The sequence below is a fragment of the Mirounga leonina genome, unplaced genomic scaffold (genome assembly GCF_011800145.1).
Source record: "Mirounga leonina isolate KUSES-001 unplaced genomic scaffold, KU_Mleo_1.0 Mir_94, whole genome shotgun sequence".
NCBI classification, from domain to species: Eukaryota; Metazoa; Chordata; class Mammalia; order Carnivora; family Phocidae; genus Mirounga; species Mirounga leonina.
The window spans coordinates 57,736,727-57,747,937 of NW_023270855.1; the positions used below are offsets into that span (position 1 = coordinate 57,736,727).

The following is an 11,211-nucleotide window of genomic DNA, read 5'->3' on the forward strand; positions in this document are numbered from 1 at the left end:
CTACTGAATGTTAAGCCCTGACCTAGAAACACTGGAAACACAACAGGGAATGAGACAGATGCAGGTGCCTTTCCTCTTGGAGCTCACAGGCTAGGCTGATGCTTCTAGAACTTTCTGGATGATGGACACATTTTCCATCTGTATCATCTAGGAGCTACCAGCCCCCATGTGACTCTTGAACACTTGAAATGGTCCCTTGAGACTGGAGACCTGAATTCTAAATTTTACTTTTAATCAATTCATTTGAATTTAAGTAGCCATGTGCAGCTTCCAGAGTGGACAGCATGTGGCTAGAATTCACAGCTCCAGGGTGGGAGCATTTTTAAGACCCTAGATTCCTGTGGCCTGTTATCTTCCACATAGGCTGAGTGTCTCAGGTCAGGAGAGAGGGAGAAGCACAGGGCCAGGACTGCCTGAGGCCATGAAGCTGCCATCCACCGTCACAAAGGCTGTCCTATGGTTTGGGGAATCATCCTCATGCCATGTGTCAGGCATCCATCCATTTGTCAGGCATCATGGGGGACAGTTGGGGACATGGTGGATGAAAGCCTGGGCCACTGCCCCAAGGAGTTCATGGAATATGGGGAAGACAGATGATAAACAAGGAAACAACCCAATATGATGATTGGAGATGGAAGTCCTATGATGGCAATAAAGAGGGTGATGGCACAGGGGTGCCTGTGGTGGGGACTCTGGCTGGGGGTGGTCCAGAGGCAGGGGCTCTCTGAAGAGGTGATGTTTGAGCAGGGGCCTGAAGATGAGGAGGTACTGGCCCTGGGGCTATCTGGGGACAGGGCACTGCAGGCAGGAGGCGTGGCTGGTGCAAAGGCTCTGAGGTAGGAACAAGCTTGGGAAGGCCAGCATGGCTGCGGCGGAGGGAGCAAGGGGAGAAGGGTAGGAAAAGTGGGCTAACGGCTGGACCATCCAGGACCTTTGGGAAGGGAGGAAAAGGCAAGTGACTGTCCTGAAACATGGGGAGCCTTACAGCAGCGCTTTTATCTTGGCAGAGTTTTTTTCTGGTCAGTGGAGGGAGCTCGGTAAGGCTGGGCCAACTGCATGTGGATGGGGATCGAGCCTCATCCCCACCTCCAGGGCCTACCCCTCTTTCTCTGATACCTGCTTGTGTTGTCCTAAGGGGTAAAGTGGTGTAGCCCAGACGGAGAGGGGCTGGAGAGGAAGGAGGGCCAGGGAAGGAGGCTGTGGACAGGCCTCTTCCTGTTCAAAGAAGTCATGAGGAAATCAAGGAAATTGGCAGGAGTCTGGCATCGTTGTGACCTTTGGAGCTCAGAAGCACTTCAGCTGACACTGGGAGCCTTGAGGGAGGCAGGTGGGTAGGGGGGCAGAGTCCCCCTGGACAGCCTCCTGGCACGCAGCTCGGGGAGGTGGCCAGAGGAAACCTCAGGAAACCACCCCTGGGCAGTCTCCACTCCTGAACCCAGGTCCTCTCCAGGCCTCTGTCAGGAGGACTGGGGCCCTGGGGGAGGGCTGGCTGGGAGGCTTATCTCTGTAAACAAAACTGAAGATTAGAGTCCCTCAGGGAGGAGTGCGGGCTGGGGCTGCAGGCAAGGGGTGGAAAAGGCGCGCAGGCTGGGGGAAATTCGAGGCAGGGTGGGGGCCTGGTCTGCTCTGTCCCTGTCACCTCTTCCGCAGGCCTGTCCTGACCACTGTCTCAACAGAGGTTCATCAACGAACTCCTGCCACACTCCCTTTCTGCGGCCAGCCCTCATCCTTATCTGTCTCTTGTTCCTTCCTCGTGTAATATTCTGCTCCCTCCTTTCAGTGTGAGCGGAGCCTGGACTAGGGTGAGGAGTGTGAGGCACTCCCCAAAGGCACAAAATTTAAGGGACACCAAAAGCTCAGCTGCAAAGATTCATAGGATTTTATTTTATTTTAATTTATTTATTTGACAGAGAGAGACACAGCAAGAGAGGGAACACGAGCAGGGGGAGTGGGAGAGGGAGAAGCAGGCTTCCCGCCGAGCAGGGAGCCCGATGTGGGGCTCGATCCCAGGACCCTGGGATCATGACCCGAGCCGAAGGCAGACGCTCAACGACTGAGCCACCCAGGCGCCCCGATTCATAGTATTTTAATGCGATATTTAAAAAGCCGAAATTAATGCAAAATAATCCATGATGAACAAAATATCAAGATTTTGGGAAAGGTAGGATCCGACCCTGCACTTGCATGACCTTGCCTCCCTCTCCTCACCCGTTCCAACAAAATTTCCTTTCTTTTTTGATAGTGCAGTAACATTTTTATCCCGATGACTGAGTTTTATGGCGCCTCTGTAAATTTTGCTTCCAAAGCGAGTGCCTCACTCGCCTCCCGCTAGCTCTGGCCCTGGAACGAGTGAAAGAACGAATGAATGGCTGTATCTCTGCGCAAAACCAGGGCTGCAATCCGGAGCCCGGCCCGCGCGCCCCGCCACGCCCGCCCACAGTAGCAGGCCTCGCCCACCCCAGGCGTGTCCCGCCCACCCGGGCCATGCCCCGCCCCACCAGCGAGTCAGCTCCTCCCTTAAGCCCGGCTCCGCCAACCACAACCCGGACACGCCCACCCCGCGCGTGACCCCGCCCCCCGATCCCCGGACGCACGGAGCGCCGGCGCCAGTCCGCAGCCCCTGGGCCCCCGCGCGCGTCTCTCGTCACTTCCGGGGCGGCGGCGGGATCGAGGCTCATTTCCGCCCGTGGGGGTGCGGCGGCGGCGGCGGCGGCGGCGGCGGCGCAGGAGGCCGGGCCGGGGCGCCGAGGGACCAACGGACGCACGGGCGGGCGGCCGGGAGCCATGGAGCGCGGCCCCGGGGTAGGGGGGCGCGGGCCGCGGCGGTGAGTGCCGAGCAGGGGCGAGCGCGGCGGCGCGGGGCGACCTCAGTGGCGCCCGCGGCCGTTTGGGGAGCTGGGCCTGCCCGCGAGGCCGGGACAGCCAGGTGGGACGCCCCCGAGACCCCTCACTCCTGGGGAGGCCGCGGTCGCGGGCCAGCGTTCCGACCCCGGCGGAGCCCTGTCCCCGGTCCTTTGAGTTCTCCGACGAAGGGTGGGCGCCCACCCTCCGGGTGACGCGCTCCCCCCACCCCGGGCGAGCGCCGTCCGAGTCGTGGACTGCCCACGCCCCCAGCCGCCGACCACCCCCCGCCCGGCCCGACACCCGGGCCCGCCGCAGCATCCCGTGGCGGAGCCCTGCTTCCCAAACGTCTCCCGGACGCCTCTGCCTCTTGGCAGGCATCTCCCGGCCGCCTGGGACACCTGGGTGGGCTCCCCGGTCTCCGCTCCCGTTGGATCTCCAGGTTGCAGCCCGGGAACACACCGCAGCCCCTAACCCGTGGTGCCTGTCCTCGGCCCAGGGCTCCTCCAGGACGAGTCCAGACTCTGCAGCAGGGCTCACGGGCGCGGCCTGGCCCAACCCTGGCGCCCTCTGGGACCCCTCTGGTCACCTCTTCCTCCCCTTGTCCACTCAAGTGGAGACCTGCAGTTCCTGGGACTCGCCGTCGCTTCGGGTTTTGCTCTGCCCTGTTCCCTGTGACCCGGCCACTTTGCACCTTCTTCCAGGCAGCTTTCCCACCCCGACTGGCTGGGTGAGGTGCCGTGGCCATCGTTCGTATTTAGGTCATCCTAGATATTGCAGTTGCTTGGTTCCTTGTTGGTCCTCAGAACACCAGCAGCCCTCACTGGGCCTGGTGTGTGTGGGGGGGGCGGTGGCAGAGTGCCCAGTGCGCACTTGTGGACGGAACTGCTGGGGCACTGGGTGCCAGGGGTTTGTGTCCACTGAGTGAAGCAGTGGGTGTGCACTGCCCGGTCGGAGGCCCCGCTCTCAGGGCTCACTCACTGACGCTCATAAATGGCACGAGGGAGGTCCAGGTATGTGTGGCCCAAGAAAAGACTGCCCTCCTTCCCTGTCCAGCCTGGCAGACTCTGTAGCTTCCCCCATTTGTCTTTACCTCTTGTCATTTGCTCATTCGTTTTGCCAGTGTTTACTGAGCAAGAGCAGAGAGCTGTCCTGCCCTCATGGAGTTTCTCTTTGATTGTCCTGGGGGGTGGGGAGTGGGGGTTGGGGGGGTTGGTTAAACATGTAAATACAAGCTGTGGTGAGTGCTGTGGAGACAGACCTGGAACTATGAGAGCATGGGGCGTCTTGACCTGGTTTGGAAGGCCTCTCCAAGGGCGCTGGAGGGGAGATCCAGAGGGTGGACAGGATAAGGGGCAAGGGCCATATAGTGAGATTGGGGGAGGGGGTCCCTGGCAGGGCAACGGCATGGACTTTGGCTTGTCTGGGGAGATCGACGGGAGTGGGGTACACGGTGAGTGAGGCTGCAGAGGTTGGCCCTTGAGAGGCTGTGGCGGGGGTTCAATTTCTAGCCTGAAAATAGCGGGAGGCCAGGGGCATCCAGAAGAAAGATGGTGTGCTTGGGTTTGTGCTGGGAGAGGAGTGTGGCTGCCGGGCAGAGTGGTGTGGGGTGGGCAGCAAGCAACCAGGCAGTGCAGTGGCCCAGGTGAAAGGTGGCCAGCATGTGGACCAGGTGTTGGTTGGAGGAAGACCTATCAGACCCCAGTGGAGGGAGGAGTCAAGGATGACATCCGTGTTTCTGGCTTGGGCAGTGGGGCTTGTCCACCTGGGTGTGCCCCTTCATTTCCTCAGTTGCCGGGGGGCTCCTACCTGCCCACCTGGCTCTCAGCTAGGCCTTCCTCTTGAAACCGATATTCACCGGATGTGCAAACGCCAGCCCCTCTCTGCCTCCCCAGCACCAGTGGGGAGGTGTGGATCTGGATCTCTGAGAATATGTCGAAGGGGAGGGCATCCTGTGCTATGTAGAGTGTCCATCGGCATCCCTGGCTTCCACCCATTCAGTGCCGGGAGCATCCTTCCCCGTTCGTCACAACCCAAAATGTTCCCCCGTGTTGGCCAGAGTCCTGGGGGGCAAACCTCCTGCATCTGAGAATGAGAATAATAGTTAATACTTGCGCGTGCAGTGCGCATCCCGCCGGGGAGTTCTGCAAGTTCAGGGACACCGTGGCTTTCACAGCTCCTGCCCCCTCCCCGCTGTGTGCCCCAAATCTGGGCAGAGGCAGGCTGTGGCTCTCTCCAGCACTTGGTGGCAGATCACAGGTCCGCAGGGGGCAGGTGTGTCCCTGGCCCAGTGGTCTGCGAATGCCCTGGCCCTAAAACTGCACGTGCCGGGGTGCTCTGCTGCTACGAGCGAGCTGTGAAGGTCCCCCTCGTCCCGGTCTGTAAGGAAGGGCCTACTGCGTGGTTAGGTCTTTCTCAAACCTTTGGATTCCTTTCAGTGTTGGCAGCGCCGTGTGGCATTGAGTTGCTTTAGTGATTTAGCTGCAGTCTGTGTGACGTGTACTGTATGTGTCTCTGAGTCGTGTTCCGCCACCCTGCCCCGTCCACCGCCTAGTTCTCTCATTTACTCCCCCTGGGAGGTGAGAGGTGTCTCCACTGGGAAGTGAGGAGACAGGCCCAGGAAGGGAGTGAGCCTTGCCCGAGGCCACAGAGCCCTAAGTTGGTAGAGCTGAAGCAGGAACTCCTTCAGGCTCCAGGGCCCCCTCCCCCCAGCCTGGCCCCAGCACAGGGGAGAGCCATTGTCCCAGCTCAGCCTCTAGATGTATCCTGCTTTTGTTACCAGAGCCTTTGTTTGTTGTATGTCCCCTGCCTCTGGACAGTGCAGTCCTGCCCCGCAAGGCCTGGCCCCCTGGAGCATGCTCCCAGGTCTCTCCGGGCAGCAGTCTGTCCTTCCCTTGGCTGCTTTGTGTCACTTGGGGGTGGCCAATGACTCCTTGGATAGCACGGAGATGGGCTGGGGGGAGAGTCTGGGCCAGCTTGTGGACAGAGGCGTAGGGAGGGTAACAGGGTATGTGTGAGCCCAGAGCAGGGGCTGTGTGGGGGGACAGCTGGGGTGAGCCAGGGTTCTGATCGCCCAGCACAGCCTGCAGGCCAAGGCTGGGCTGACAGGTGGAGGCTTACATGGCAAGAGTCGGTGACTGCACTCTGAGGAAGGGTATAGCACATGCTGGTCTGGTCAGCTTTGGGTCCCACAAGGTCCCTTGGGAGGTACCTGAACCCTGCGGATGACGAGCTGGGCCCACAGGTCCATGGGATGGGGGGTGGAGCAGTTTGGGCAGAAGAGGGTGGACTGGGCTGTGCGGAAGGCCAAGAAGCTTGGTATGGATGAGATTGGGTCACCCGCCTCCTAGCGGAACCCCGAGGGAACCCCACCTCTCTCTTTTCCCCTGCAGGGCTGCCCTCTGCACGACATGGAGACGCAAGTCTGCGAGGCTCCCGAGGGCTCGGCTTGGACCACGATGGGGCTGGGCTGCGGCCTCCTAAGGGGGCTCTTGTCTGGGGCGGTGGCTGGGGGTTGCCCTCCCCCCTGCCCGCGTCTCAGAGCACCCCCACCCCTCCCCTGCCACGCGAGGCCCACCCTGGGGCCCGGTGCCCGCCATGAACGGCCTGTCAGTGAGCGAGCTCTGCTGCCTTTTCTGCTGCCCGCCCTGCCCCGGCCGCATCGCTGCCAAGCTCGCCTTCCTGCCGCCAGAGCCTACCTACTCGCTGGTGCCCGAGCCCGAGCCAGGGCCTGGCGGAGCCGGGGCCGCCCCTTCGGGGACTCTGCGGGCCTCTGCCGGCACCCCTGGGCGCTGGAAGCTCCACCTGATGGAGCGTGCGGATTTCCAGTATGGCCAGCGTGAGCTGGACACCATTGAGGTCTTCCTGACCAAGAGCAGCCGGGGCAACCGCATCTCCTGCATGTACGTGCGCTGTGTGCCCAGCGCCAGGTGAGTCTTCTGGATGGAACCGGGATGGGGCCCAGACACCACGTGGAGGGGTGGAAGGACCGAGTAAGGGAGACCTGGGAGGCTCCTGGTGCAGGATGGCTCCGTCCTTGGGCCTCTTGTTTCCTGCCAGAGGTCTCCCCGGAGGGCCAGCACCCAGGTGGGAGTGCAGGTGCCCTGGGGACTCACCTTGCCAAAGGGGTGGCAGATCACACCCACCAAGAGCAGGCCTCGTTCCACCCAAGGCCACATGGGACTGCCCTGGGCCCTAAATGCCGGGTGTCCTTCTGGCTGCAGTCCCGTCCTGCAGATAAGTGCCCCGAGGCGCGGGGAGGCGGTTCTGAGGGGCCATGTCACACCTGCTTGATGAGGGGCTGCCTGCTTCAGGGTCTCGGTGCTCACCTGCCCAGGGAAGGGCTCCTGGGTGCTTGGTGCTCAGTGAGGCCTTGGCGTTCGCTTTGGGGCCAGGGCACCCGAGGCCTGGCAGGTGGCTCAGGCCAAGTCTGACTCCTCCTTACCAGGGTGTCCTTGGGGCCTGAAGTTCAGCTCTTCCCTGAGTACCGCAGTGGGAAAGAGGTGGGGCCTTCCAGGTGTTTCTGCCTTTAGAACAGGTGGGGTTTTTACTCCAGGTCTGAGTTCAAAGGGCAAGTGTTTACCTTTTAGCCAGGCTGGGGCCCAGGGGTGCTGGAGGAAGAAGATTGTAGGAGTCCATTGGCCAGGATCCAGCCTGTCGGTGTGGCCTGGGGCAGGTCTTGATCTGCCAGCAGCCTTGCAGGGCAGAAATGAGTGCTGGGGTCATGTTCTCTGGGAGTGGGAAGAGGTGCTGTGAGCAGGGGGCTTTATTCATTTGTGGGGGCAAGGGTGGGTGCCACTGCCTCCTTCTCCGGAAGGTTCCAAGCTGCGGGCATATGTGCGTGCCATCCTTGGGCTGTCAGAGTCCCTCTAAAAGGAGCGATTCCAGAGGAGAGACAGCCGCTGCCCAGGGGGAATACCCGTGGCGGTCACTGTGCTTGCTCAGCCCGCACTGTGAGTCCACCCTGTTTCGAGACTGTGACCGATGGTCCCAGCGGTCCCCTTTCCCAGAGGGGACGTCGGAGGCTCTGCTGGCTGTCCCCTGCCCAAGACCACACAGCCAGGAGGAGCTGGGCTCTTGGTGGCAGAGGCGGCCTGTCTCCCTCAGGACTCTGGTCCGTGGTGGTTGTGGGGCCCTCTGACCTGTCCTCCCCCACCCCCACCCCGCCGTAGGTACACGGTTCTCTTCTCCCACGGCAACGCAGTGGACCTGGGCCAGATGAGCAGCTTCTACGTCGGCCTGGGCTCGCGCATCAACTGCAACATCTTCTCCTACGACTACTCGGGCTACGGCGCCAGCTCGGGCAAGCCCTCCGAGAAGAACCTGTATGCCGACATCGACGCTGCCTGGCAGGCGCTGCGCACCCGGTGAGCCCCCGGCCTGATGTTGGGGTGCGGGTGACTGCCCCGGGCTCAGGCCAGTCTCCCCGGGTCCTGGCCGGTGGCCTGCAGGGGAGGGAGCCCTCCGCGGCCACACTGGGTGGCCCCTCGGTGTGACAGGCAGGCTTGGTGTGCCGGGAGGGGGGATGGGCACTCTTCTGCTCCCAGGAACCCCTTGCCTGGCAGGGGTGTGGATGGGCTGGGGCTGTCCCTGGGGCAGTGGAAGCTCCGCCTGTACTGGGTAGATGGAGGACGCAGGCCTAGGAGCTGGCTGTGTGAGAAGACGGAGATCCTGCAGCGAGGGAGCATTTGATTAGCAGCGTAGAGTGGGGCTGCTTTGTTCTCAGGGCTGGCCTATGAGGCATGAGCGTCCATGGACTGTGGTCTCCTCTTGGGGGTGGGGCTCCTCTGGGCCTGGAGGGTTCTGGAAGGTTCTGGAGGGTTCTATCAGGCAGCTCGGTGTCTAGCACAGCCCTGGGGGCCGGTGGGAGGCTAACAAGCAGAGGCTAGGTCCTCCCTGGGTGTGGGCCCCCAGCACATACCTGTGTGCTTGACTCAGGGCCACCGAGATCTGGGCCACGCCTCCCTTCCTGGACCCCCACAATGCTGCTCATCCAGCTCCTGGGCAGCCCCCTTCCCACCCTACCGCTTGCTCACTGAAGCACATTTGCTTGGTGTCTGAGAATCCAAAGAATCCTCTGGAAGGAGGCCACCCTGACTGACTCTGACCCTCCTAGAGGTGGTGCCCTGCTTCCTGCCTTCTCGGGGCTGCCCCATCTCAGCCCTGCGTGGCCGACCCGCCCCACCCGTTCCTATAGGGACCAAAGTCAGCTTGCCCTGGGGAGGTGGGGACCCTGGTTGCCGAAGTGATGCATCAGGCAGTCCGGGCTGCAGGCCCCAGGAGTGGGGTCCCCTGGGACCACCCTGGCACTGGGGACCCATCCTGGGCGGTGCGGTGCAGGTACGTGCTGCCCTTGGCTTTCTCAGCCCTTCCTGCTGTCCCTGCTGGCTGGGGGGTGGCTGGCAGATCACACCCTGCTCTGGGGTGAGGGCTCTGAGCTCTGTCCATTCCACCATCTGTCCTGCTCCCAGCACTGTCTTCCAGAGACCCGATCCCTCAGGGAAAGAGTCAGTGGGAGGGCAGGAGGCTTGGACCCAAGTGGTGACCAGGGGCTGGGGAGGTCTGGGGAAGAATTGTTGCTCCATCTGGCACCTGTCCTGTTTTTCCAGTTGGAGATGTCCAAGGGTTAGGGCTGGACTGGTGCTTGGCGCAGTGGTGGCCGCTGGCTGAGGAGTGGCGGCCAGGGTGGTAGGCGTGAGGCCAGGCAGCTGTGACCTGGAGTGCTGCCAGGACAGAGACAGGTGTGGATGGCCCCTGGGTAGACAGGGAGGTGGAGTCTTGCTGCCTGGGTAGGTTGCACAGATGAGATGCAGAGGGGTATCCCCTTGGTATATCAGGATCCAGCCTTGTGGGAGGAGAATCATGGAGGCCTTTCACCCGGGGAGGGTGGCTAGTGGGTCCCCATGCAGATGGGAATGGGCACTTGGAGGCTGTGGAACTGGCTTGGGGCTGGGTCAGCTGTGCTAGGGGTAGGGTGTGGTGCTAGAGGAGTCGTGTGGGGGGGCGGGTGGCAGGGTGGGGGGAAGGGCTGGGGCCTGGACGTGGGAGGTGGTGCCCACCTCCACGCAGGAGCCGCCATTCCCACTCACCTGTGTTGTGCTAAGCACCTCACTGGGCATGGCATGCTAGACACCGAGGGGCTGCAAACTGGCTGATAAAATCAGGGGACACAGCTACCATGATTTCTCATGGCCGAGAGGATAGGTGATGCCGGGAGGAAGACAGGTTCCCTGCCTGTGCTCCCAGGACTGGGTGTGTCCCTGGCCAAGTGTGTGGGGGGGATAGGGGCTTGGTCGGGGGGGAGCAGGAGAGGCCTCAGGACTGCCCTGCCCCCCAGAAGCCCAAGCATGGCCTTGGGGCCCTCACCAGGGGCACTCCATACCTGTGATCCAAGTTGATACTGTTGCTGAAACAGGGTTAGGGCCAGGCCCCTGCACATCTGCCCAGGCCCTGCCTCCTCACTGAGCAGACCTGTTCATTGTTGGGGGACCCGGGTGGTGAGTAGGGGGGACTCTCCATTGCCTGGAGGCTGCGCAGGGAGAGTGGGGCCTGCCCCAGGAGGGCAGGGGTAGCAGGGGTGTGTGCTGCTTGCCACGGCTGCGGCTGACCCTGCCCCACCGCCAGGTACGGCATCAGCCCGGACAGCATCATCCTGTACGGGCAGAGCATTGGCACGGTGCCCACCGTGGACCTGGCCTCGCGCTACGAGTGCGCTGCCGTGGTGCTGCACTCCCCGCTCACCTCGGGCATGCGCGTTGCCTTCCCTGACACCAAGAAGACCTACTGCTTCGATGCGTTCCCCAAGTGAGAGAGGGACGGATGGGGGTGGCCGTGGCGGGAGGCCGGGGGTGGGCTTCTGCGGGGCGCTGCGCTGCTCCCAGCCTTGACGTGCCCTGCCCTACAGCATCGAGAAGGTGTCCAAGATCACGTCACCGGTGCTCATCATCCACGGCACAGAGGACGAGGTGATCGACTTCTCCCACGGGCTGGCGCTCTATGAGCGCTGCCCCAAGGCCGTGGAGCCGCTGTGGGTGGAGGGCGCCGGGCACAACGACATCGAGCTGTACAGCCAGTACTTGGAGCGCCTGCGCCGCTTCATCTCCCAGGAGCTGCCCAGCCAGCGCGCCTAGCCTGGCCCCGAGCGTGCGGGGACTTCAGCAATAAGGCGGTGCCTGGACCTTGCCCCCGCCTCGGGCCGGGGGCTGCATGTGAACCCCCCACCCCGGCACCCCAGTGCTCCAAGGCAGCTGGAGGGTAGGGGGCCGGGGCCGGGGCCGTGGACGATGTACAGGCTCAGAGCTACGCTCTCCTTTCCTTTTGGAAGCAAAAAGAAGGAAAAACGTGAAAACAAATTAAAGATTTAAAATTTTA

At 62.2% G+C, this 11,211-nt stretch overlaps 1 protein-coding gene across 1 annotated transcript; it reads left to right on the plus strand.

Moving 5' to 3' along the window:
• The first annotated feature begins 2,713 nt into the window (after window positions 1-2,713).
• On the plus strand, window positions 2,714-11,211 carry ABHD17A (abhydrolase domain containing 17A, depalmitoylase). The gene is made up of 5 exons (XM_034996933.1): window positions 2,714-2,825; window positions 6,234-6,770; window positions 8,013-8,207; window positions 10,465-10,644; window positions 10,745-11,211. Exons 2-5 carry the CDS (start codon window positions 6,439-6,441, stop codon window positions 10,968-10,970), a joined length of 933 nt encoding a protein of 310 aa, XP_034852824.1. The 5' UTR covers window positions 2,714-2,825; window positions 6,234-6,438; the 3' UTR covers window positions 10,971-11,211.